A 27566-nucleotide genomic window follows, 5' to 3' on the forward strand; every position below is an offset into this window, starting at 1 on the left:
TGGCTCCAGATCTTGTGGTGTTCTCACTATACCATGTTCACACTATACTACATTGTCCCTCCTTCCTATCCTCCTCCTACTCCCCTAACCCCTCACATCTTTCCCCAGGTTGCTTACTGGCCAACCTCATTCATACCAATCCCATAGTCTTCCTTGGCCCTGGCTCCCTCCAGCCCCTCCCTCTTTTTTGCTTCATCTCAGTCTCCTCAACCCTGACCAACTCTGAAACCATTCCCTTCCATGCCAAAGCTCTCAAACCATGAAATATGAGTGGGTTTGTGAGAGGGCACAGATTGGCAGAAATCTAGGTTCCATGAAAAACTTCTCTGCAGCTGGGCAAGGATCCCACCCAAAAACTCTAGCCAAAGGAACACCCTACCCCAGCTGCTTCTCCTCCAAAGATGGCAACTCTCCCTCCTCATTTGGGGAAGAGGACAGTATATAATCCTGGCGAGAAGGGGAGAAACATGGCGGGCAGAGACTGAAGGAAGGCATAGAATGAGACTCTGTGCCCTGGGATCCCTCCCAAAAAGCATGACACAGGGTGGAAAGGGTGACTCTAGAGTTAGAGACATTGAGTTCAAATCTCACTTGACATTCAGTAGCTGTACGACCTTGAGCAAGTCATTTAATATCCCTGGGCCTCATTTTTCCCCAACTATAGAAAAGGGACAAACTAAATGTCCCTCACAGTTCTGAATTTGTGACCCTATTACCCAGGCTAAGAGCTCTTTCTAATCTTCAAAGGAGTAGAGATGTTGGGCATTGATATGAGAATGGAGGGAGCTAGAATTATGGCCCCCACTCCTTGCAAACCCCATGGGTTAACCTAACCCCACAACCTCACGTGCACAGGCTTCCCCAGGCAAAAGAATCTTAACCTCTCTGGGACTCAATTTCCTCATCTGTAAAATGAAACAATTGTCCTCCTTCCCTAGCTCAGCCCCCAGAAACTGCCTCCATCACCATCCCAGGAGACCCAATAGCAAGCTAACAGGACCTGTGTATGCTGGTTACTTCCTGAGTACAAGGACAGGTTATCTCTCTCCTTCAGGTGGACAAAGTAAACAAAGAGAAATGGCTTCTCTGTTCCTCTGGTAGGAATGGTATAGGAAGGGTGATGGAGATGTCACCTGGCCTTGGGGATAGGCCCCAGCACCGTTATCTCCATCCGCTCAGCTCTTTCCCACAAGGTTGCTATCCAACCCCTTTGTGTGGGATACTGGGCTATAATAGGACTATGCCTCATGAAGTCTGGAACCAGGGAGAGAGGCACTGTGTCTCCCCCCCAACTTTTTGCTACAGGTAAAATCAGATTTTAGTGAGCCTCTCGGTAGCTCTGAATGGCAAAGCTATTACTGAAGGGCCGCATGCAGCCTGGAATGGGGGTCGGGGAGAGGGAAGGGGAGCCGGCCAATCTGCCCTGATCATAGTAGTGATGTGCATGGGGGAATTAATGGGATGATTTTATGGCCAGTACAAGCCCTTTGTCTTTCTTAGCACCAGGCAGGGAAGCAACCATCACCACCAGGCTCATTGCCTGTTACTCCCCTTCACACACTCCATTCCAGCTGATCTTTACACATCACATTCTATCTCCTACCTTCATGTCTTTGTACAGGCTGTACCCCCTGCCTGGAATGCCCTCCTTACTCATCTTTGCTTCTTGGATTCTCTAGCTTTCTTCAAAGCTCAGTTCAAACATCACATTTTACCCAAGACCTACCCTGAGTCTCCCCAGCTGCTAGTGCCATCCCTAATTTACTTTGTATCTACTCATCTGTGTACACCTTGCCCTCCACCTCCCACCCCACACCCAAGAATGTAGTAAGCTCTCTGAGAGCAAAGACTGTCTTCATATCCCCAGAGGTTAGCAAGTGGTAGGATCACAGAGCTCAAGCTGGAAGGACTTCTGAGATCACCTAGTCCAATCTCCCCACTTTACAGATGGGGAAACAGAGGCTAGAGAGGTTAAGTGACTTTCCTCAGGTCATACAGGTAATCAATGCCAGAACTGAGATTTGAACCCAGGTCTTCTGATTTCACAGCCAAGGTTCTTTCCACTGTACCACACTGCCTCCTAGGTACTTAATAAATGCTTGTGGAACCTCCTTCTCCCTGAGTTCATTTGGGGAAACTTCTACCTTCTGCTTCCTAAAGCAGTGTGCTCCCCCAAAAAATGTATGGGAGCAGGACCGATTTGATTAGTCATAGCCTAAGGATAGCAGGGAGTGGAGAGGAGCTGGACTCCCGGGGTGGGGGGATTTGTGGGGGCAGTGCTGCCCTTTCTTGCCTTGGTCTGGCCAAACTTTCAATATGAGCTTTCGGTATGAACTAATGAGGCAGGAAGTCTGGCCTGAGACGGTTAGGCACCGCAGGAAGGGATCTGGGGCCTGGTGGGGTTTAAGGACTTCCTGTCTCCTTCTCCACCCAGTGGGAGGCCCCATCCACCCCAACTTTCTGGGATAGGGCAGGCCCACTCAGCATGAGAGTGGATTTTCAGGAACCTGCCAAGAGTGTAATGAGGGCTGATTGTGGTGATCAGTAAGCAATAGCAGTGACTTGACTAAGACCACACAGCTTGTAGGTGAAGCCAGGATAGAAACTCCAGTCTTCTGAACTCCAATTCTAATACATGTTGTGAGCTGCTCCTCAGAAACAAGATCAATAGGTTTTAAATTATAGGGGGAAGGATTTAAATTAGAGTTGAGGAAGAACTTCCTTTATAGAATGAGACTCAGAAAAGAAAGAGAAGGAATCATAGGAAGAGAATCTTCCTCTTCCCCCTAACCCTTCCCCGAAGATCCTTGGGAACAGAAGAATCACTCCCTAATCCAAGCAGGGACAGGGAGAAGCCACCTGTATGGAGTCCAGAAAATGGCACTGTGGCTAGAGCAGAGAGACCCAGAGTGAGGAAATGACTTATCAACTCTCTCAGGTCTTGAAAGAACAGGAAACTTGACCCTTCCCAATGCTCCGCAAACTGCTGGTCTGTCTATCTATTCTCCTGCCTCCATCAATTAAATGACACAGAGATGAATACACACACACACACACACACACACCACACACACACACACACCTGCTTTTCTCCCCCCATCTCTCCTGTCATGGTTACTCCACTAGCCTCAACTATCTGGTCCCAAAATTGAGAAAGGGTAGTAAAGAAAATAAGGCACATATGACAATACCCAGCAGACCTTTGTGATATGCCCAAACATCCCCGTGAACAGATTGGGATACAGTAGGCTAGGAATCGAGTTTTCTAGTCCTAGCTTTACCTCTGATTTATACTGTGACTTTGGATAAGTCAAGATGAGAGGAGATGGCCCCTTCCAATTCTAAATTCTTTACTTCAACAATTAAGAATATATAATGTGGATAGAGCACCAGCCCTGGAGTCAGGAGCACCTGAGTTCAAATCCAGCCTCAGACACATAATACTTCCTAGCTATGTGACTTTGGGAAGGTCGCTTAACCCCAACTGCCTCACTGAAAAAAAAAAAAAGAACATATAATGTTCACAGCATTGAAGATGCAAAGATGAAAATGACATAATCCTTGTCCTCAGGGCTCTCACAATCTAACAACAAGAATAAGCTATAATTTATCCATAATATCATTTTTAGGTCTATAGTTTAAAATTATTATGTAAGAGAGTGTTAAGTATAAAGAAGTGATCCAAGAAAAAATGAATAATAGGCGTTGTTTATCTACTTGTTTTTTCCTGTGAGGATCATGGGCCAAACTTTGTCCAGAACGCATTTATCTCATTAAAAAGACTAGAGTGTTCACAGTGGATAGAGCACCTGGCCCTGAAGTCAGGAAAACCTGAGTTCAAATTCGGTCTCAGACCAAACACTTGACACTTACTAGCTGTGTGACCTTGGGCAAGTCACTTAACCCCAACTGCCTTTAAAAAAAAAAAGAAGAAGACTAGAGTGTCCTAGGACTTGATACAAGCAACACAATGTTATTCCCAAACAGGAGCACCGGGAGGACTTCACCATCTATAGGGAATCCCTTTTCCATTTGAACTCTGTACTGAAAAATCTAGCACTGAGGAGTGTACATGATAGCACAGTACTTTCTTAATTTTTAAAAAATTAACAAGCATTTATTAAATGCCTACTATATGCCAGGCACTGCGCTAAATATTTTACAAGTATCTCACTTTATCCCTACAACAACCCAAGGATGCCGGCACTATTATTGTACCCATTTTACAGATGAGGAAACTGAAGCAGGCAGAGGTTAAGTGATTTGCCCAGGGTCACACCACTTGTAAGTGTCTGAGATCATATTTGAAGTCAAGTCTTCCTGGCTCCAAGTCCACTGTACTGCCTAGCTGCCGAGCTGTTGAGTACATGTCATTGTGTTTTGTGCTTGATACTGATGACAAGAGGATCACCTAAAAAATTATCTTTTTTGTTGCATCCATCAAGGCATCTCATATTGTTTTAACATACACCTCGGAAACATTTTGTTTTGGAGGAGATCTCCTGAGTCAAACGCTTTTTTATAATGAACAAAGAATTCAACAGTGGGATTTTATATTCTCTGCATCTTTCTGTTAATTGTGTGGCTGGAGATATGGTATAAAACTGTTTGCAAAATCCTACCTGTCCCCTTCTTATATTTGCATCAACTACATTCTCCAAGGATCAATGAAAAAAACGCAAAGGGAGATGGTCTAGCAGTACTAGGTCTCAGATTGTATTACAAAGCAGAAATCATGAAGACAATCTGGTACTGGATAAGAAACAGTGATGGATCTTTGGAACAGACTAGGTACACAATGCACAGTATTAAATGACTATAGTAATCTAGCATTTGATAAAACCAAAGGTCAAAGCTTTTGGGACAAGAACTCACTGTTAAACAAAAATTGCTAGGAAAACTAGAAAGCGGTTTGGCAGAAAGTAAGTATAAACCATCTCACACCACATTCCAAGATAAGGTCAAAATGGGTCCATGATTTACACATAAAGGGGGGATATCATAAACAAATTACAGGAACGTGGAAAATTTTACCTGTTAGATCTGTGAATAAGGGAAGAATGTATGACCAAACAAAAGATAGAATCAAAGGAGGTAAAATGGATAGTTCTGGTTACATTAAATTCAAAAGGTTTTGCACAAACAAAACCAGTGTAGTCAAGATTAGAACAAAACTGGAAAATAATTTTATAGCAAGTTTCTCTGATAAAGACCTCATTTCTCAAGTATACAGAGAATTGAGTCAAATTTATGAAAATATAAGCCATCAGGCAATTTTCAGAAGAAATCAAAATTATCTGTAGTTATATGAAAAAAGAAAGTTCTAAATCACTAGTGATTAGAGAAATGCAGATTAAAACAACTCTGAGGAAACACCTCACCCCTATCAGATTGGCTAATATGACTGAAAAGGAAAATGACAAATGTTGGAGGGGATACAGAAAACTAGGTATACTAATGCACCATTGGTGGAGTTGTGAACTGATCTCATTCTGGAGAGCAATTTGGAACTACATCTGAAGAGCTATTAAAATTTTTTTTTATTTAAAAAAGCTATACCCTTTGAGCCAGCAATACCATTACTAGGTCTGTATCCCAAAGAGATAAAAAAGGAAAAAGCCTTGTATGTACAAAAATATTTATAGTGGCTCTTTTTTATGGTAGCAAAGAATTAGAAATTGAGGGGATGCCCATCATTTGAGGAATGGCTAAACAAATTGTGGTATATGATAGTAATCGAATACTATTGTGCTATGAGAAGTGATGAGCAGGATGGTTTCAGAAAAGCCTAGGAAGATTTTTATGAACTGATACAAAGTGAAGTGAGCAGAACCAAGAGAAGTACACAGAGTACACAGAAATAGCAATATCATAACACAGATCAATTGTGAATGACTAAGCTATTCTGATTAATACAACAATCCAAGACAATTCCAAAGGACTTATGATAAAAAAAAAATGTTATCCACCTCTGAGCAGAGGACTAATGGAGTCTGAGTGCAGACTGAAGTATATATTTTCCCACCTTATTTTTTGTGATTATTTTGTAACATGGCTAATATGGAAATATGTTTTGCGTGATCGCACATATGTAATTGATAACATATTTCTTGCCCTCTAAGTGGGTGGGAGAGGAGTGGGAAAAGAGGAGAGGATTCAGAACTCGAAAAATATTTAATGAATGCTAAAAAGATAAATTTTAAAAAATATACATACCCCGTAAAACATGTGTAGAACATTTTTTAAATATTTTATTATTTTGTGCTTTATTTTTTTTAATATAAATTTATTTATTTTTAGTTTTCAACATTCACCTCCACAAGTTTTTGAGTTCCAAATTTTCACCCCATCACCCCTCTCCCCCCACCCCAAGAGAGCATGCATTCTGAATATCCCTTCCCCTAGTCTGTCCTCTCTTCTATCTCTCTCCCCTTCTCTTATCCCCTTCTGCTTCTATTTTCCTGTAGGGCAGGATAGACTTCTGTACCCCATTTCCTGTATTTCTTATTTCCCAGTAGCAAGTGAAAACATGTTTTTTTAAACATATGTTTTTAAAACTTTAGGTTTCAAATTTTCTGTCTTCCTCCCTCCCTACCCACCCTCAGTGAAAAGGCAAGCAACTCAATATAGGTTGTACATGTGCAGTTATGCAAAACATGTCCATAGTAGACATGTTGTGAAAAACTAACTCTATTTCCCTTAATCCTATCCTGCCCTCCCATTTATTCTATTCTTTCTTTTGACCCTGTCCCTCCTCAGAAGTATTTACTTCTGATTACCCTCTTTCCCAATCTGCCCTCCTCTCTATCATCCCTGCTCTCTTGTCCCCTTCTCCCCCTATTTTCCTGTAGGGTAAGACAGATTTCCATACCCAATTGAATGTGTATGTTATTCCCTCCTTAAGCCAAATCCTATGAGAATAAGATTCACTCATTCCCTCTCACCTTCCCATTTCCCCTCCACTGTAAGAGACTTTTCTTTTCTGTTTTTTTTGTGAGATAATTTACCCCATTCTACCTCTCCCTTTCTTCTTCTCCGAGTATAATCCTCTCTCATCCCTTAATTTTATTCTCCAGATATGACCCCTTAATCTTCAACTCACCCTGTGCCCTCTATCTATCTATCTACATATACATACATATAATTTTTTTCCTCCAACTACCCTAATACTGACAAAGGTCTCATGAGTTATAAATATCATCTTTCCATGCAGGAATGTAAACAGTTCAATCTTAATAAGTCTCTTATGATTTCTCTTTCCTGTTTACCTCTTCATGTTCCACTTGAGTCCTGTATTTGAAAGTCAAATTTTCTATTCAGCTCTGGTCTTTTCATCAGGAATGCTTGAAAGTCCTCTATTTCACTGAATAACCATTTTTTCCCTGAAGGATTATACTCAGTTTTGCTGGGTAGGTGATTCTTGGTTGTAATCCTATCTCCTTTGCCCTCTGGAATATTATATTCCATGCCCTGCGGTCCTTTAATGTAGAAGCTGCTAAATCTTGTGTTATCCTGATTGTGTTTCCACAGTACTTGAACTGTTTCCTTCTGGCAGCTTGTAATATTTTCTCCTTGACCTGGGAACTCTGGAATTTGGCCATAATATTCCTAGGAGTTTTCCTTTGGGGATCTCTTTCAGGAGGAGATCTGTGGATTCTTTCAATTTCTATTTTGCCCTCTGGTTCTACTATATCAGGGCAGTTTTCCTTGATAATTTCTTGAAAGATGATGTCTAGGCTCTTTTTTTGATCATGGCTTTCAGATAGTCCAATAATTTTTAAATTCTCTCTCCTGGATCTATTTTCCAGGTCAGTTGTTTTTCCAATGAGATATTTCACATTGTTTTCTAATTTTTCATTCTTTTGGATTTGTTCTACTGTGCCGTGATTTTTCATAAAGTCAACTATCTTCCAATTGCTCTATTCTAATGTATTTTCTTCAGTAATCTTTTGGACTTCCTTTTCCATTTGGCCAATTTTGCTTTTTAGGGCATTTTTCTCCTCATTGGCTTTTTGGACCTCTTTTGCCATTTGGGTTAGGCTATTTTTAAGGTGTTATTTTCTTCAGTATTTTTTTGGGTCTCCTTTAGCAAGCTGTTGACTTGTTTTTCGTGATTTTCTTGCATCACTCTCAGTTTTTCCTCTACTTCCCTTACTTGCTTCTCAAGATCCCTTTTGAGCTCTTTCAAGGCCTGGGACTGATTCATACTTTTCTTGGAGGCTTTGGATGTAGGAGCTTTGACTTTGTTGTCTTCTTCTGGTATATTTTGATCTTCTTTTTCAACAAAGTAAGATTCTATGGTCTGACTCTTTTGGCGCTGCTTGCTCATGATCGTGGCCAATTACTTGAGTTTTAAACTCTTTGTTAAGGTACGAATCTGCTGCCAATGTAGAGAATGTACTGTCCCAAGCTTCAGGGGTTTGTACAGCTGTTTTCAGAGATACTTGTAGAGACCTGTAAATTTTCAGTTCTTCCAAGGTGGTATGATAAGGGGCGAGGTGTTTACTCCTTTCCTGGCCTATGACTACAAGTACTCCTTTCTGTCCTGTAACTGTGAGGAGGGGTTCCTCTCTACAGCCACTACAAGCTCTACCATGCCAGCACTCCTCCTCACCCCAGCACCGACGCCCAGAACTGTGACCCAGATCCAAACACAGGCAAAGCAAGAGATTCCTGCCTCAGCTCTGGCAAAGATATCCCTGCAATTCCTCTCTGATCAGCCACTGGATTCCCCCTCAGTCTGTGGGCTGGAAGCTTGGGAATCAGCAGCCCCGCCCAGGGCCATGAAGCTGAGATCCCACCTTCCTTTCTCAGCACGGACAGAAATAGACTTTTCCCACTGACCTTCTAAGTTGTCTTTGGCATTGGTGGATTGAGGAGTCTGGAAACCTCCACAGCTGCCCAAGATTCAGTCCTCTGAAGGCACGATACACCTTTCTGATCAATCATCCAGGTTGTCTTGGGCTGGAAATTTGTTTCACTCTGTCTTTTTGTGGGTTCTGCTGCTTCAGAATTTGTTTAGAGCCATTTTTTATGAGTATTTGGAGGGGTTTGGAGGAGAGCTCAAGCAAGTCACTGCTTTCACCCTGCCATCTTGGCTCCGCCCCCCCCTTTTAAATATTTTAGAGATGAAGAAGTAGCAATCTTCCATGCTTCATTATTTTGCTTATGATATCCTCCATAACACCTAAATCATGTACCCATTTTGATCTTATCTTATACAGCATGAGATGTTAGTCCATGCCTAGTTTCTGCCAGACTGCTTTCCAGTTTTCCCAGCAGTTTCTGTCAAATAGTAAGTCCTTATCCTAATAGTTGAGATCCTTGGTCTTATTGCACACTAGGTTATGTGTTCATTTGCTTCTGTAAATTGTGTATTTAATTGGTACCATTGATCATCCACTCTATTTCTTATCAAGTGCCAAATTGTTTTGATGATTTTAGCTTTGTATATAGTTTGAGATCTGGTACTGCTAGACCCCTTTCCTTCACATTTTTTTTCATTGATTTCCTTGATATTCTTGACCTATTTTTCCTCCAGATGAATTTTTTAATTATTTATTCTAGTTCTATGAAAGAGTTCTTTGGTAGTTTTATTGGTAGGGCAATGAATAAGTGAATTAATTTAGATCATGGTGCCATTTTTCATCACATTGACTTGGCCTACCCAAGAGCAATTAATATTTCTCCCATTTTTTTTAGATCTGTATTTGTTTGAAGAGCATTTGTAATTGTGCCCACGTTCTTCTTGTGCATGTCTTGGCAGGTAAAATCCCAAGTGTTTTTTATTGTCCACAGTTATTTTAAATGGAATTTCTCTCTTTCTCTTCCTGATGGGTTTTGTTGGTAATATATAGAAATGTTGGTGATTTGTGTCGGTTTATTTTACATCCTGCAACTTTGCTGAAGTTGTTCATTGTCTCAATGAGTGTTTTAGTTAACTCCCTAGGGTTTTCTAAGTGAACCATTCCATCACCTGCAAAAAGTGAGTTTTGTTTCCTCATCGCCTAAACCTATTCCTTCCGTTTATTTTTCTTGTCTTATTGCCATAGCTACCATTTCTAGGACAATATTGAATAATAACGGTGATAATGGACATCTTTGCTTCACCTCTGACCTTATTGGAAAGGCTTCTAGTTTATCCTGACTACAGATAATGCTTGTTCTAGCACAGGAAGATTCAAGTCTAGACATATCGTGTGACTTACTCATGGCAGCTTTGCTGGCTTATACCTTGTTCGCCTTGCACCTTCCATTCTTCATTGGGTTGAGTGACAACATGGTTAGTACTGTAGTGCTCTAAACAAACCATGCAAGTCAGTTTAAGAAATATACTGACAATGCACGTGTGCTGAGAATTCTAGGCTCTCAGCTCACAATGCGCAAGACATAAATGCATATCTATGCGCCACTGGTGAATACATTGCTGCTCTGTTTACCTTTTAAGCAGCATGATGAATAGAATTATATCATGCAACAATGAAGCAACGAAATGTTATAAATCAATTTTTGGACTGAAAAAATAAGAGGTGATGATTATGTGGTGGCGAAAACATGGTAGCTACTAAGTGTCTGGAGTAGGATTGAAACTCAGATCTTTCTGATCCCAAGTCCACATTTTATCTGGTGAGTCAACTAGCTACCTCCATAAGTCAATGGAATCGCAGGCCTGGTCCAAAAATAAACTGTTTCACAGGTTACATGACCAAAATATTAATAGCTTAAAGGCCATCTTTCCGGTCTTGGGAAAGCTCATGGAAGGATGCAGAGAGAATTCCCTCATCTTCCCCCTCTGAAAATTGTAATTAGAACTTAACACCGAGCTCCATATATATGTAAAGGCCATTAACCAGGAAATGTTCCTCACATTCTTGGAAGTTGCCGAGCTGCATTTAGTCAGGCATTCCTTGGATGGCAACTGCAGTCTGTTGTCAGTACCAGACTTTTCTAGCTTAGTAGAACCTGCTCTCCACTGGGAATAGACTTCCAGAACCCAGAGTTCTGCAATTTCCAATTTCAACCCTTCTCTTTAGAGGGTTTCGGTGCAGGGGATAATGGGCAACAGGGAGAGGACAAAGTTTATCTAGTGATGACAGCAGGAGAGCAAGGAACAGATCATTAGCCATTAGAAGCAATAAAGTTTAGAAAATAATGAATCCAGGCATGGTTGTACACACCAACCAACACTACTCGGGGAGGCTGAGGTTAGTGGACTAGCTGAGCTCATAAGCTGCAATCAGGCTAAAGGAAATCAGGTATCTGCACTAAACTGTCACAGATATGGTGAGCCCCGATACAGAGGGCAGGAGTCCACCAGGCTCCTAGAGGAGTAAACGGGCTCAGGTAGGAAATGAGCAGGTCAAATTAATCATCAGTGAGATTACGGCAGGGGCAGTTAGGTGGTACAGTGAATAGAGCACTTGCCCTGGAGTCAGGAGGACCTGAGTTCAAATCTGGTCTCAGACCAGACACTTGACCTTGCTAGCTGTGTGACCCTGGGCAAGTCATTTAACCTCAACTGCCTTGCAAAAAAAAAATGCAGTGAGATAAGGGCTGTGGGTAGCTACTGCACTGCCAACCTGGTTGAAACAGAGAGAGCCTCATACTCCAAAAAAAAACAAAACAAAAAGAATGGAAAACTGACTCAGGTCTATGAAGGCTAAGGCTCAGAATTATTAACTCTTTCATTGCATTCCTTTCTCCCACATGTACTTTCCCAGTAATAGAATCTTAGATTTGGAGGTGGAAGGCACTTCAGAGGTCATATAGTCCAATTCTCATTTTACCAGTGAGGAAACTGAGTCTCAGGGAGCTTGAGTGACCTACCCCAAGTTACACAGGTGGTGAGTCAAACGTGGGATTTGAACCCAAGTCCTCTGACTCCTGAGCCAGGTTTCCTTCTACTGAAGAGTTAACTCCCCACATCAGTATGACTTCTGGATGACAATACTGGAATTTCTAGAGTCATTTTCACCAGAGCAGACCTGCATCAGTTGAGGGATCTGAGATTAGCCAGCACCATGCTGACCCAGTCCTCTTCCTTCCTCCTCCCTCACAGATGCCAGCCCATCTGCCTCTTGGGCTAACAGCCTTCACTAGAGGTGATTTCAACACATTGAGTCTTTCTAAATCCACACTGGAGAAGAGTTCAGTTAGGATTACACACAGCTTCCTGAGGGGACTTCATGCCCCTGGAGGATGGGGGAGCAGGAGTTCCAACTAAGCCCACCAATGCTGTGGAGGAAAGGAACAAAAAGGGAGATTGAGGCTCCAGCTGTACTTATCTTCCTCTCCTCTCTTTTCTTCTCCCTGCTTTCTCAATACCTCTCACCCTGCCTCAAGTTACCTTGCCAGACTTTGTAGAAAGAACGGGATATAAGGTGTTAGAAGACCTGAAGACTCTGCTAATTTCTATGGTTACCCTAAGCAAGTCACTTCACTTATATGTGTCTCAGTTTCCTCATCCGCAAAATAACGGTTTGGAAAATTACTACAGTAATGAAAATGGGGAAAAGCAATGTCATCATCATCATCATCAATAAAAACATGTAACAGAGCATTGTGCAATTCTAAGGACCAAGTCTGGCCCAACAGAACAGATACAAAAAATGTACTACCCTCCCTTATTTGCAGAGCTGGTGGAAACTATGGATGTAGAACATTGCATGCACTGTCAGATTCTTTGATGTGTTGGTTAAGCTTTGCTGAACTGCTTCTTTTTCTTCTCTTTCTTTTTTATTCTTTGATATAAAAGATAGCTTGCTGGGAAGGGATATATTTGGAAATGGCGGGGAGGGGAAGAAATGATGATGTAAAAACAAAAGGTATCAAAGAGAATTTTTAAAATAAATTTAAAAGTGAAAATGAAGTGGTTGGACTAATTTGGGGTTCTTATTTTTTGTGTGTGTCATGGACTTCCTTGGCAAAACCTATGGATTCACCAGAATATTTTTAAATAATTTAAGGGAAAAAAATAATTTAAGGAAACGCTAAATTTTAAAGGTTAGTGAAAATTAAGATGTAATTCCCCCCACACAGTGACCCCATGAAACCTGTCCCCAGATTCCCAAGGATCACATAAAGAATCCTAAGTTTCTTCCATCTCTAAGCCCTGTGAACCCAAGGATCCCATCAAGCCATCTTGTCTCCTCATCCAGGGACCCACTTGACCCCTTAAGTATCTTTCCCAGTCACTTCTCTAGCTCTTTACAGCCTGGCTGGAATGCCACCCTCACCCTTAAGACAAGTCATGGAACTGAATGGAGGGTGGGACGGAGCTTACCTAAGAGAAAGGACCCAAGTGAAAACTTTCCATTCATTCCCTTCCAGAGTTCCAGGGGAAATGATCCAGTTCTTTCAGGCAGACCCAGGTAAAACAAGGTACAACAAGGTTTAGAGTCTAGATGCCTGGAGTTTGAACTCCCTGATCCAACTTAAATACTTCAAGGATTCGATTTTGTCAGAGCAAGGAATCCCTCCAACTGATATTGCCATTCAGCAGATCTCTTCAAGGGTCATGGTGACAGAGGAATACAGGGGGAATTCTAGGCAATATGAAATCAAATAATATCAATAACTCTATTTTTTTAAAAAAGAGTAGCCATGGCTGAAAAATTTATTGTCCTACAGCCAACCTGGTGATGAGGACCTCTCAAAACTTTACAGTTAGCCCTCTGGTAGTGAGCCCACCATCTATCTGAGGGCTATAGTCTAGGCCTTTGCAGCTTGGGAGGACCAGCTAGGGCTTATGCTCTCCCACACAGCTGTCAAGAACCCAAGACTGCTTCCATGTGATTCCAGAGAAGAACTTCAGGAGAAATTAACCAACTGGAAGAGAATAAACTCTCCATTCCCCCTCCCCAAGCTGAATCTGGTAAAGGTTTTGTGAAAATAGACTTTATTATAATAAAATGTTTTTTTAAACAATTTCATACACACACACTCACCCCTTACTGTGACCCAGGGACAGCATGGGGTAGTGGAGGCGGGCATGGAGGTGATCAGTCAACCAACCTTCCAACACATGTCAGGAAGCATGCAGAGAGGCCCACCTGGCTGTCTGGGGTCAAATGGAGGAAGGGATGGAACACTATGGGGTTGGAGGGATGGAGGGGATGGGACCCCTGTTGCGTTCTAAACATGGCATGTATGAACATAAGTTCAGAATTCTGTCCTTGCCCCACCCCCATGCCCAAACTCCCACCTAGAGAGGTTAGAGATGCTGCAGAAGAGAAATCAAATCTAATGATGCAAATAAGGCAAACTCAACCCCTGACCTCTAACCCCCAACCCTCGGCCTGTTGGGGGATGGGGAGACTGGCAGGTGGGGGGGGCTGAGGTGGCCCTGTTTAGGGGATTGAGGTGGGGGACACGCTTTGGCATGACCTTTCTCCTTTTCGGGGTTTTGGGAGGGGAGGAGGAAGCAAGATGGAGCTGGAGTGTTGCTACAGAGGCACGGCTGCTTATGTACATATTTACAGGGATTCCACACACCCTCTGAGAGGGCCATGGGGGTTGGGGGGGAGGGAGGGGACATTGGGAGACTTCAGTGCAAACTTTTTTCCCTTAAGGGAGGGAAGACATGGGACCTGGGGGAACATAAGGATGTTAACAGGAAGCCTAGAGAGCTGTTCCTTCTGCTGCAGCCCCACCCCAAACACATACCAACACCTAGAATCCCAGATCTTGGGGTGGTGGAGGGTGGAGATAACTGTAGTTGATTTCCATCCAGGTATCACAGCACCAGTGATGTCCAGAAAGCAGTTCAAGAACCAAGAGCCCAGCTCCACCATGGGTCCCACCCCATAGACCCTGGGCAAAAGTCTCTTGTTAGCTTAGGGGGCTCTTTTAGGATCATTTGAGAGAGACATGGCAGGGGTGGGAGACAGGGGCTGGTCAGCCTCAGTTCTGTCTGGCAGGCATAAACTACTGTGTTCACTCCTTCTTCCCCGAGCCCAGCTTTCGAAGGAGGTGCTTCCCTTTGGAGATGAGGCCCCGCATTTTCTTGGCTGGGGCCACTGATTCCCCCGACTTGGCCTTAAGGGTGCTCCCAGGCCTAAGAGAATGGGGATGAGATGGGCACAGGCCACAGGGAGCACATGGCAGGGCTCCAGTCAGATCCTGGGCAGTGGCAGACTGGAGCTGGGGGGTTATGAGAAGAACAGGGGAAATTGAATTAGATGCCTTTCCTTGGCTATCCATGCCAGCCCCACCCTCAGCCCTCTAAAGCCTCTTCCCCTTTTTCTTCTCATCCTATAACTACAAAAGAAGGCAGCAGCAGGGAGATGATTTCCTCCCATCCCATCCCTTACTGTGTCTGACTTCCCAAGCCAGATCCCTCCCACCCCAAGTCTAACAGTGAAGAGGAGAAAGCAAGGCTGGTGACTTTGCACAGCCCTCCCTCACTTAAATCCAATTCACTTGCATGTCATGGCATCACCTCCCTGATGTCATGGTCATCTTAGAGAATGAAGGACAAACAACAATAGGGAAGAGGAGGCATAAATCAAGGTGGGATTAAGGAAAGAGACCTAGATTCCCGCTTCTGTTCCCCTTCCTCTGTGACTTTGAAGCAGCGTGCTTCCCCTTCTTCCTCAGCTTTCTCCTCCATGATACTAAGATCTCTAGTGCCTGCTCTGACATTTTATAAAGCTGGTCCTGGGATCATATGCTTTCCTGCCATGCTAGCCTAATCTTTCCCATTCTTTAGAGAACCAAGGTAGGGAAATTGTCCCAAGTGGAAAAAATTCCTACAGATGTGCCCTAGCTGGTTAAAAACAGGAAGGGTCATTTGACAGGTTACTGACCCCCTCTCCACCTGCCCAACTCGGGTCTCCCTATGACAGAGGAGTCTCCAAGAAGAACCACTCTCCTTTGTCCAAAGAACATGGTCTGGAGACCAGGAGGAGTGAGGCAGGATGGCCCCAACCCCAAAAGACAATAACAGGAGAGACCAGCTTGGTGCAGGTTTGGGGGGTTATTTTCCTCCTCAAATCAGTAACTGAGGGGCCTTGGAAATAACCAGAAAATTCCAAACTGGACTCTTCCCAAGAGGGAAAGACTACATTAAATCATTTAATCCAGTCCCCTGAGTAGGGTAGGCCTACTCTTAATTCAGTTCTCTGATACTTAAAGCTTTACTGATCTCTCATCCGTGTTTAGAGAGTTAACATAACTCTCTAAATTTTCTCTCTTCTTCTGTAACATTAGCCCTGTACCTCTTGCCTCATCCCTCACAACCTAGCAAAAGTGATAAAGGAGAAATGGATTCAGAGGACTTGGATTCAAATTCCATTTCTGTCACTTGCTATCAGTGTGACCTTGGGCTTCTCTGGGTCTCAGTTTCCCCAGATGTATGTAAAGTGAGGGAGTTGGCCTGGATGACCTCTGAGGTCCCTTCTAGCTCTAAATCTACAATCCTTTGAGCTACCCTCTGGCTTTTTTCCAGCATGTGGCACTGCCTTACCAGCCCTCCCCCACCCCCACCCCCACCTCCGGCTCCCACCACTTGTTCCTGTCCTTCAAACCCCTTCTCATTGCTTCATCGTTGCTTCAGGTTTCTTCCTTGTACCACCTGTACCCACCACTGCAAACCAAACACAATCCCAAACACAAGTTCAACCCAACATTTGACCCAGCCCCAGCTCCCACTACCACCCCACGCTTCCATGGCATTATGGCCCCTGGGCGGTGTGACATGTGGAATAGGAACTCTGGGTTACCCAACTCAGACTACGTACTCTAGGAAGCCAACTCTCAATTACCCAGAGGTAGATAAACTCGTTTGAGACCACCCAGGCTCTTTGATTCTCCTCCTTCCCGCTTCCCTCTAAGGGGAGGGGGAATAGGAGAAGACTGCTAGAGAAATTAAATGAAAGGCAGAAACCAATTGCAATGAAAGACAACAGTCAGGCAAGGCTCCTGCTTCTTGGCCAGATAAGGTGGTGAATGATAGATAAGGAATGCAGCATACATTGTCACAACCAGCCAGCATGTTGATTTGTTCATGCTTGACTATACTCCATGGTTAGTTACTGTGAAGCGTGCTATTTGGGGGCAGGGGTAAGAGGAAGGGAAAAAATAAATGGGCATCAATGTTTAGAATTTTTTAAAAGAATCGGTAATTTTTAAAAAAAAAAACTAAAGGAATCTTGGACTAAGGTAGGACAAAGTAAACTCTCCAAGCTGAGAAGCTTTGGGTTATCTAAATGTTCAGAGTCTCCCTCAGGGATGACAGTTGGCTATAAAATAAGTTCAGTCTGGATGTAATGTTATAATGATATTGCTCATGAGAATGGTATTTGTGATTAGAGAGATGACGTTGCTATTAGTGGTATTTGTGATTCTTCTAATTATTACCAAACACATTGTTATAGCACTAGAATCCTATATCACAAAATGCTCTTGATACAGGATGTCATAATATATTATGCCACATACGTGATGTCATAATACATGATTAATTACATGTATTATGTACACTTATGAGACAGTCTATTATTACCAACAATCATGAGCAGACTGGGGATTGAAAACATACTATATTGATCTAGAGAATTATTCTATTTGAATGAAAGAGGCTAGGAGCTGGTGAAGAGGGGTGGGAAGCTATATAGCTGGAGAGGCACATGGAATGGTGGGAGATTAGGGAAGATGGGCCTGTTCCCCCCACTTACATGTCACTCTACATATCTATCTCCATCTAGCACTGGACTCTTCTCTTCCTCATTCTCTGAAGAGCCGAGAATAAACAGAGGTGGTGGGTTACTGACAGACATGCAAACCCGCCCCATCCTGCTCTTGGGATGGTCCCAATTTTTGCACATCATGCCCTTCATCTACTCCTTCAGCTTCGTGTATCTAGTGCTACATCCCAGAAAAGCAGGAGTTCTGTTCCATGGAGGTAGGGGAGACAATATGGGGACCTGCCGGGCAGGAGGCTAAACCAGGCACCCTCTCACTCAAAGGGCTCCTTTCTCAGGCCCTCAGGAACAGAGTGAAGATCTTACCAGATCTTTCTCCTAAGGGAGGCCAGCCCAGCAGAATAGGCAGCAGTCTGAGACCAGTCTATAGAGAGTAAGCCACCACAGGGACATGAGCCCAACCTACCCTCCTTCCACAATGGGCTCTGTCTGACTTAATCCAGTACCCTCAGTACCTACTGATCTGGCCTCCACCCTCGGCCAGTGCCCAAGTAGGAGTGAGTGATGCAACCATCAGTCTCAGAGATCCAGAGAGCCTGAATCCCAAGTGAATGACTAGAATATCTAAGGATTCACTCTCCACTTTGTTAATTACCCGGACTCCTTATTACCTGTCTCTTCCAATTCACTGGTCATGTATGACATAATAGTTTCTGCCCCAGAGGTTGGGGTCAGGCTCTCAATTCTGGAAGAGGTTAAAACATTCAGGGTTTAAGCTATCCAGGGCTTTGGATCATTCAGCCCTGTGAGAGCAGACTGTGGTCTGGAGCTAGTATCTTCCTGCCTCAACCATTGTGGTATAGTCCCAACCATCCCTTAGGCTTCATCCATCCTTTCCCCACTACTATCCTTGACTACTCTGTCTCCATCTGTATCTAAGGGGAGATAGAAGAGGCTGATACACTGGTTCTGTGCTTACCTGGCTCTCAGCTGTAAGGACCCCAGCATCCTTTTCCTTAGGTGGCCCGGCTACTCTCCTGTACTCACCAGAGACTACGCCCTCCAGAAAATTGGATGGGACAAGGCCCCTTTGTCCATTCAGCTCTCCCTGTGGGAAAGACACCAAGGATGTTGCGGTGGGGGGGGGGGGAATCATGCAGTGTATTAAGGAACCTCCTCTCCTACTGGACTAGATTTCTGGAGATCCCTTCCCTACCCTGCATATCTCTCTCTCTCCTTTAATCAGGTTCCCCTGGGGACAGGACCTATGGCCAACACCAACCACCCTGTCCACACTATCAGTAAAGTACTGCTGGAGGGAAAGGTGAGTCTAAAGTTAGGTCTCTCCTGCCCTGCCCCTCCCAGCTTTCAGGGACCCCCCCCCTTTCCCTGATATCTCCCCCTGCTTCATGTCCAACCCTGAAGGAGCCAGAAACTAGGGAGCAGAGAGAGACAAAGTCCTTATCTGCCACCCCTCACATAGTAGAAGCCATCATCATCCATGGCCCCGAACACTGTGATGACATCCCCAGCTTTGAAGGACAGCTCGGCCTGTAGAGGGAGATGCCCAGGTAAGCTCCAGTGGCTTGGGGGAAGTCAGTGCCCAGGGAACCCACCTTGGGAGAACCCCAACCAGGTATCTCTTTGCAGGAAAGATCCTTACCTCCACATCCACATTGGGAGAGTTCTCTCGAGGGTTATAATCAAAGGCAGCAACCATGGAACGGGATGTGCTGGGGCTGGCCCTGGCATCTGGCTGAGAGGAGGAGCCTGAAGGGAGACAAAGAACAAGCCCTTTCTTCCTTTTACCTGAAGCTCCCTTTCCCCTTCTCCTCTTCCCACCCCATTAGCTGGTGGTCAGAGGCTTAGGTTGACCCTCTCAACCTGGCATTATTCCTTAAGGAGAGGTTAGAGGTATAACAATTTTTAAAAATTTAACTTTCTCTTTCCAATGAACAAGAATTTATTTTCTCTCCCTCCCACTCCTGACCCCCACAGAACAATTAAAAGAAAGAAAAGAAAAAGAAGAAAAAGAAAGTCCTCATAACAAATAAGCAAAACAAACTTCCACATTGACCATGTCCAAAAATGTATGTCTCATTCTACATTTAAAGTCCATCATGGGGGTGTTATAAGAATGATGATAATAATAATAGCATTTATATGCACTTTAAGATCTGCAAAGCAATTTACAATTATTATCTCATTTGACTTTCATAACAATTCTGTGAGATAAGTGTTATTATTACCCACATTTTTATAGATAAGAAAACTGAGGCTGACATTGGCTAAAAATTACTTGCCATGGGTCACATTAGTGACTGCAGTTAGTGTCTGCAGACAAATTGAACTCAAGTCTTCACAACTCCAAGCTCAGTATTCTATCTACTGCACTACTGGGTTGTATCATTTTTGTCCTTCCCTCCATTTCCCTTGTTACTAGGCAGCCCAAGCTTGGGTCTTCCCCATTGCAGGACTGGCAGCACTCTGGCTCAGCTATGGACAAGAAGATTCCTAGGCTCCTCTGGTCCTCTCCCTTCTCCCCTATCCCTCAGGCTTGACACTGGCCCCACCCCTCCCAGATCAGAATCATAAGAGAAATTTCTTTATTATATTCTATGGCTTTCTTGGCAGAGAAAGGTACAGTGGGAAATTTAGGTGATTAAAAAAAGACATTAATTTTTTTTTGAAAAGAATCATTATCCGAACTCATGCAAAGTGAAGTGAGCAGAACCAGGAGAACATTGCACACAGTAACAGCAATATCATATGATGAGCAACTGTGAATGACTCAGCTGTTCCCAGCAATACAATGATCCAAGACAATTCCAAAAGATGCACAAAGGAAAATGCTATCCACATCCAGAGAAAAAAATTGATGGAGTTTGAAACATTATACTTTTCACTTTCTTTCTTTGTTTTGGTCTGTGTTTTCTTTCACAGCATGACTAATATGGAAATACATTTTGCATGATTGCACATGTATAACAAATTGCTACTATTTCAGGGATGGGGGAAGGGCATGGAAGGAGGGAGAAAATTTGGAACTCAAAATTCCAAAAAAAAAAAAAAGAATGTTAAAAATTGTCCTTACATGCAACTGGGAAAAATAAAATATCATTTAAAGAAGAATCATTAGAAAATCATAGATTGTTTAAGAGGCAATGAACCTTTAGAGAACATCTAGCCCACCTCCTTATTGTACAGATGAAGATACTCAGAGAGGTTGGATGATTTGCCAAACATCACAGAGTTCGTTATTATCAGGGTCAGGACTGGCACCCAGGTCTCCTAACTCCCAGTCCAAATTCTCTTTCCAGATACTACACACAGCTGGGGTTGACCACTGGGGTCAGAGACCCCCCAGAGCTTCTAAGTGGCTCCTGCGAAGTCAGACAGTGCCTTAATTCTTGATGCCCCCTCTCACTGGGTACCAAAACAACTGCCTACCTTTCTTGGATCTCCGAGGTTTGGGGGGTGGCCCAGCCGGATGAGGAGCAAGTGGCGGGAAGGGGCCATTCCCTAAACAAAGCCAGATGATGAATGAGATAAACAGTGAGACAGAGGAAAGGAGAGGAAATAGAGCAAAGACCATTCCAAGTTCTCAATGTCAAAACTTCCCTTGTGGATTCTATGGCCACCATAGAATTAGACTAAATTCCTGAGTTCAGGCACTGAGGCCTCCCCCCTCCTAACTAGCCCAATCATCTTGAGAACTTCTGAATGTTTTCCACTAAGTAATTGAGGCCCCAGAATGAATCTTTGGGTATATTTTCAAACCCAATTGAAATTGGGTAGTTTTTTTTTTCACCTGGAGCTAAGGGGCTCCTTGCCTACCTCCCTACCAAATAATAGCCATGTTCTCTTTATAATCCTAACCCCATTACATCCTAGTCAGCTCCCCTGGTGATGTGAAACAGGGTAAAAAACCATACCTGAGCCTTCATTAGGGCTGTCAGGGTGTATGTAACCCTTCTGGAGTAGCTGTCTTTTTACCACGGGACTGCCCACTGCTACCTCAGCCACCATATTGCAGGGAACATAGCCGACTCGACCTCCACATTCTCCCCGATAGAAGCCATCAGCATCCTTTTCTCCACACACCTGGGGACAAAGACCATAGCCACCTTAATAACCAGACAGCCTCCCTACCACACACTGTGGGACCAACACAATATCCTGAGGGGGTAAAAGGGATGAAATGATAGGGAGATGGGGAAAAAAAGAGGGAAGAAATGGACAGATGTGATATGTGAATAAATGGATCCCAGACTAAGAAAGGGCTGGACTAATGCAGTCCCACTTCATCCAATGGCAATCATTTCCTGTTCTCTGCCTTACTTGACCTTCAACGACTGGCACCCCAGACCTGCTAGAGTAAAAGTCCCGTCTTTATCTCCTACTAGTACCAGTTCATGCCTAGACCTTCAGGGTATTTTCATCTCCCCAGATTCTTTAGGCTCACCTTCCTTACTTCCCCTTAAAGTTTCCTAAGGCAAAGATTGAGTTTTTTCAAAGGATCCTAGGATTTAGAATTGAACCTTAACACTAGAGGGACCAAATGTGTCAACTGATACAAAATGTTTTATAATTGTATTTGGAAATAAATAAAAATTTTCATTCTATTTTCTTTGCTTTGTGAATAAAAAAAAAAAGTACACTGTCAATTGACAGAGCTTGGCCCTCCAAGGTATCCTTAAATGCCAATCTTTAGGGGCAGCTAGGTGGTGCAGTGGATAGAGCTCCAGCCCTGAAGTCAGGAGGACCTGAGTTCAAATCTGGCCTCAGACCAAACACTTGACACTAGCTGCCAATTTTTTTTGTGTCACAGCCCCCTTGGGAAGTCTGATGAAACCAGTGGGCCCCTTCTCCTAGTAATGTTTGTTGCCTACATTCATACAGGAAGGAAATGCTAAAGTATCAGTTAAAGGTCAGTGAAAATGAAGGCTTAATTATTTCCACCCAAGTTCATAGACAGCCCTTCCCCTCACCCCACCCCTCTAAGACTCCAGGTTAAGAATCCATGATCTCCCTCCTCATTTTACAAATAACTAAGACGCAGGAGGTCTAGTGATCTGCCCAAAGTCACAAAAGCAGCAAGTGGCAGAGCTTCACTTTGAACCTAGGAATTTTGATTCCAAATGCAGTGCCCTTTCCACCATGTCATAATGGCTGCTGGGTTCCACCCACTTCTCCAGCTTCAAGCTGGTTGTTTTTTGGTTCAACTCCCCCACCAGGGACATATTCATTCCACTGTCCCTCACAGTTTCCAATACCACCCCCATCTAGAGCATGGGTATAGTCACACCCCCATACAACCCTGAAAGTAGGGAGAAAGCCATTTGTTCATAAAGGGAGGGGAAAGCTCAAGCGATACATTAAATGATCTTATTATCAAAGTATGGATGAAGAGCTCAGACTGACTCTGTGTGTGTGTGTGTGTGTGTGTATGTGTGTGTGTGTGTGTGTGTGTGTGTGTGTGCGTGTGTGTGTTTACACAGCTTAAATGTATCTATACAAATCATTCCACAGATGAGTTTTACAGTAAGATCAGGCCCGGGAATAATCCCCCAGGAATCCCCTATCGTGATCCTGCCCACAAGGGCTCTCTCAAAACACCAGCTATCTGAACTTTCTGACCAGAAGTCAAGATGATAGGATATAGGGCATTCTTACCTTCAAGAGCTGACCCTCCCGAAATGGGAGCTCTTCCTCCACAGCATCAGGATTGGGTGACATGGACACGGGGGTCATAGTCAAAGAGAGCCACAAAGATCCGAACAGGTTCATTTGGAGGGGAAATCTCTTTCGCCTGGTTTCTTGGAAAGGCTAAGGGGCAAACAGATCATAGATCCAGAGCTGTGAGGTCATCTAATCCAATATCTCCCTCCTTCACCCCAACCTCCCCTTGCAAGCAGCAAATGGAAGAACCAGGATTTGAATCTAGGCCTTTCAAATTTCAAATCCAGCACATTTTCCACTGCACTGTGATGATTCCCAAGGCCAAGAAGGGAGCTGCCCAGATTAGTCTTGGAAAAGGGGAAAGGAAGGATTTACTCCTACACCAACCAATGCTCTTCCATCTCTGTCTCTGTCTCTGTCTCTGTCTCTGTCTCTGTCTCTCCCTCTCTCTCTCTCTCTCTCTCTCTCTCTCTCTCTCTCTCTCTCTCTTTGGTGAGGCAATCAGGGTTAAGTGACTTGCCCAGGGTCACACAGCTAGTAAGTGTTAAGTGACTGAGACCACATTTGAACTCAGGTCCTCCTAACTCCAAGGTCAGAGCCCTATTCACTGTGCCACCTAGCTGCCTCCCATCTCTGTCTCTTATAAACCACTCACCCAGCTCAGCTGCACCCAGCCTGGGAGGTCGACTTCCTTTCCTGGGGGGGCACCTCTGTCCAGCAGCATCCTGGCCCCTGAGCTCTCTAGCCTCTGGTGTCTATAGACAGAAGGGTCAGAAATCATCCTCCCATTCCTTTGGTACCCAGGGGTTCAGTTTAGGTCTGACAGAGCCCTTTCCCACTTCCTCCTTGCCACCCCATCTTCCCCAGCAGTCAAGCATGGTAGAAAAAAAGCCAGACACAACATGCCTCTCCCTAGAGCCTTCTAATCACTCTTAAGTTGTGCCAACACCTTGAGTCAGGCAAGATGGATCCTAAGATCACACCTAGAAGGAAGACACTAATCCTATCCCACTTCTGCACCCATTGCTCTCTAAAACTCCTAGATAAATGGATTTGAGCTGCAGCCCTGAGGACTGAGGTTAGGTATTCAGTAAGAACCCTCCCCTCAACGTGGTGGCCTGTTATCTTGTCCAGAGGCAAGCGGCCATCCTGCCAAGGGGCACCAGGTGCCTGGTAGGATGCCTGGCAGGGAAGAGCCTGGTGCCAGCCTCCAACAGGTGGTAGTATGCAGAGGGGCCTAGCCAGCAGAAGCACCGAAGCTACAGGATGCATGGGGATAAGCAGCAGGTGAGAGGGAGCCTGGGGGGCCTGACTCCCAGCACTGCAGATGGGGGATGGCATGGAATGGGACCTCCTGGCAGATGAGCGGCGGAGCCCACAAAGCACTCTGGCACAGTAGGAAGCGGGGAGGGGAGACACAACAGCAGCCACTATAGGAGATGCCCGAGGCTGGTGGACACAGACCCGAGGGGGTGGTTCCTTCACTCGGCAGTTCAGGCTTCGGCCTTTCCTTTCCAGCTCCCCTTTCTCACAGCTAGAGAGGCGAAGGCAGTGGCTGGGGGCAGGGCTTGTCCCAGGTGGCCCCCGCCTTCCTCCTAGGGGGGCATCTTCCAGTCCAGTGCCCCGGCCCTCCCCATCTCGAGGGCAGCAGGAGGAAGAGGAGAGGCTACTGCCACTGCCCACAGACTCCTGTTCATCTTCAGAGTCGTATTCAATACTGATCTCCAAGCACTTTGGGGCAAAACAGCTGGCAAGGCCCGACTCAGGGGCAAGGCCCCTGGGACATCTCCGGGGATAGACCTGGCCACCCCTTCCCACTAGTTTCTGTTCCACATTTCACTCCTTCATTGGATGAAGGTGCACCCCTATCCCTTCCAGACCCCTGTGTCCCGCTGCTGCCAAGAAGGCGACTGCAGTGCTCTCGGAGGTCAGGAGGTCGTTTGCGGGCAGGCAGTTTCTCAGGGGAGCCCCCTCCCCTCCGCCGGCTCCCCAGGGGGCTCCCTCCAGGCTGGCAGGGGGTAAGCTCCTCAGGGGGGTCCCTTCCCAGGGAAGAGTCAGGGGTCAAGGGGGATGGTCTCAACTCCCAGAGGCGGCTACCAGAGCGATTTAGTCCCACCCCCTGGGGCTCTGGCAAGTGGGTATAAGTCAAGGAGCCACCTGGCCCCTTCTTTTCCTCCTCTTTCTCTTCCTTCTCTTCTTCCACCTCTTCTTCTTCCTCTTCGGGGATGCTAAAGAGCTTCTTGCTGCAAAACTGTTGAAAAGGGAGCTCAAGAATCTGCTCTAGGATCTCTTCATCACTGTCTGTCTCACAAGAGTCCGGCTGGGGTGGGGGTGGGGGAGAGGACATGGGCAGTAACAGGAATGAGGGGGTCATTGGGAAAGAGGAGAAAAGGGTTAACACCATCCAGAAGTTGGGGTTGGAGTGGGTGGGAGGGTTAGGACAATCAAACATCTCCCCCTCACCTTCCTCCTAAGTACTTTCCAACCACCTCTCCCTGTTCTATCAAAGGAGAAAAGAGGGCCAGAGAATGCTAGTGACCCCATGGAGGTCACGGCATGCAGAAGGCAGAGCCAGAAGAAGAAGCTATGTCTCCTGATTCCTCACATTCCAATCCTTGGGCTTCAGTGAAGGAATATGTGGGCCCCGGGACTGGGAGGTGATGTTGAGTGACAGACATATCTTAATGGAAGTTGAACACGAGGGCTTTCTTCCCTGCATCCCCTTCCCACCAGTCCCCAGCTTGAGGACCTCAGATCCTATTTATCCAAGCCCAGATTCATGAAGTAACCTTCCCTGTCCTTCCACCATCCAGTCTGGGCTCCATCTCTGCGGTTCTCCCAGTCCTAGAAGACCTCTTCCAGGCACCATGATGAAGGAATAGAAAAAGCTTCCTCTTTCCCCCTTTCATCCCCAGAAGGGTCACAAAGTTAACCTCATCCTCCTGGTCTCCTTTGCTCGAAGCTCAACATGGTGACTAGTACATCACTGGTACTCAAGAGATGCTGCAGAAGTGGCCCAGGAAGGACCAGCCTCGGTCTGACTCCCCTCACCCCCATTACCTTGGCACCATTCTCCCTGTTGTTGGTCTCCCCATGCTGGGGGGAAGAGAGAGACTCTGGCCCTGGCTCCTCCTCTTCTTCCTCCTCTTCCTCTTGGATGTCTGACAGGTCAGAGCTTCGGCCATGGTCCATGAGAGAGTTTGTCAGGCGGGCCCCAACCTCAGCAGCATCCTCCCTCTGCTGGGGAAAAGGGACAGGGGAGAAGGCATAAGTGTATGAAATGGGAAGGAGTCCCTCCCCACAAGACATTTAGGGGGAAGAATGAAGAAAGAAAAAAGGAAGGGAGAGAAAGGGGCAAGACAGAAAATGGGGGGGTGGGGGAAAAGAGGGAAAAGGAAAAAGAAGGTGAGGAAAGATATTGGGAAGAGAAAGAAAAGGAAAAAGAAATGAGATAGTGAAAGGTGTTGATACAGGAAAGAGAAAGAGAGAAAATGAGGAGGAGGCCAAGAAGGAAGATGAGGGACAATGGTGGAGGAGAAGGGAAGGAGAGAGAAGCAAGAAGGGGGAAGGGGAAGGGAAGGGAATGGGGAGCGGGAGATTGTTTGAGCCCCAGCACAGTGAGTGGTATTTGCTACCTATATTAATAGCTATAATAATAACAATAATTCACATTGACCAGATGTTTTCCTCACAATAGCCCTGGTGAGGTAAGTGGTCAAGTATTTGTTATTCCCATTTTACAGAGGAATAAACTGAGGCTCAGACAGTGGAGATGACTGGCCTAGAGTCACTCATCTAGTTAAATGTCAGGGCTAAGGTTGGCATTTTCATTCAAATTTTTGAGATTTTTTTTGCCTCTTCTCACTCCGAGGCCAGCATTCTTTCCACTACACCCTGCTACCTCTCTGGACCTGTTTCCTCTTCTGAAAAAGCAGAATGATAATCTTAGCCCTGAAGAAATGAAGAAATGGTCTTTTACTTCCTATGGCTGGGGGGAAGTCTTGCTAATATGGCAGATTAATGGTTTCTGAAAGAACTGATCACAGAATTTGACTGAAACACCAGAAGGGGTACCAGCTTTGAAGGAGAGTAGGGGTGGGAGAGAACTGAGAGTTTGTGGGGAAGGGGTTAGGCGCTCTCATTCATGTTCTCTCTCTCTCTGTGTCCCCTCTCTCCCCCCCTTTCCCTCCCTCCCTCCTTCTCTCTCCTCTCTCTCTCTCCCTCCCTCCTTCTCACCTCTCT

General features: G+C 45.0%; 1 protein-coding gene across 1 annotated transcript in view; it reads right to left on the reverse strand.

The window, feature by feature from the left end:
• Window positions 1-13880: 13880 nt before the first annotated feature.
• Window positions 13881-27566, reverse strand: part of TSPOAP1 (TSPO associated protein 1) — a 40748-nt gene continuing 27062 nt past the window's right edge. Inside the window, 12 exon segments of the mRNA XM_020991887.2 lie at window positions 13881-15141; window positions 18622-18750; window positions 19122-19193; window positions 19306-19412; window positions 21093-21164; window positions 21578-21746; window positions 23319-23390; window positions 23392-23471; window positions 23980-24079; window positions 24789-25115; window positions 25117-25644; window positions 26385-26564. Coding sequence (XP_020847546.2) covers window positions 14935-15141; window positions 18622-18750; window positions 19122-19193; window positions 19306-19412; window positions 21093-21164; window positions 21578-21746; window positions 23319-23390; window positions 23392-23471; window positions 23980-24079; window positions 24789-25115; window positions 25117-25644; window positions 26385-26564 — 2043 coding nt within the window. The 3' untranslated portion in view covers window positions 13881-14934.

This window comes from Phascolarctos cinereus, unplaced genomic scaffold, assembly GCF_003287225.1.
Source record: "Phascolarctos cinereus isolate Bilbo 61053 unplaced genomic scaffold, phaCin_HiC Scaffold_5;HRSCAF=322, whole genome shotgun sequence".
NCBI lineage: Eukaryota > Metazoa > Chordata > Mammalia > Diprotodontia > Phascolarctidae > Phascolarctos > Phascolarctos cinereus.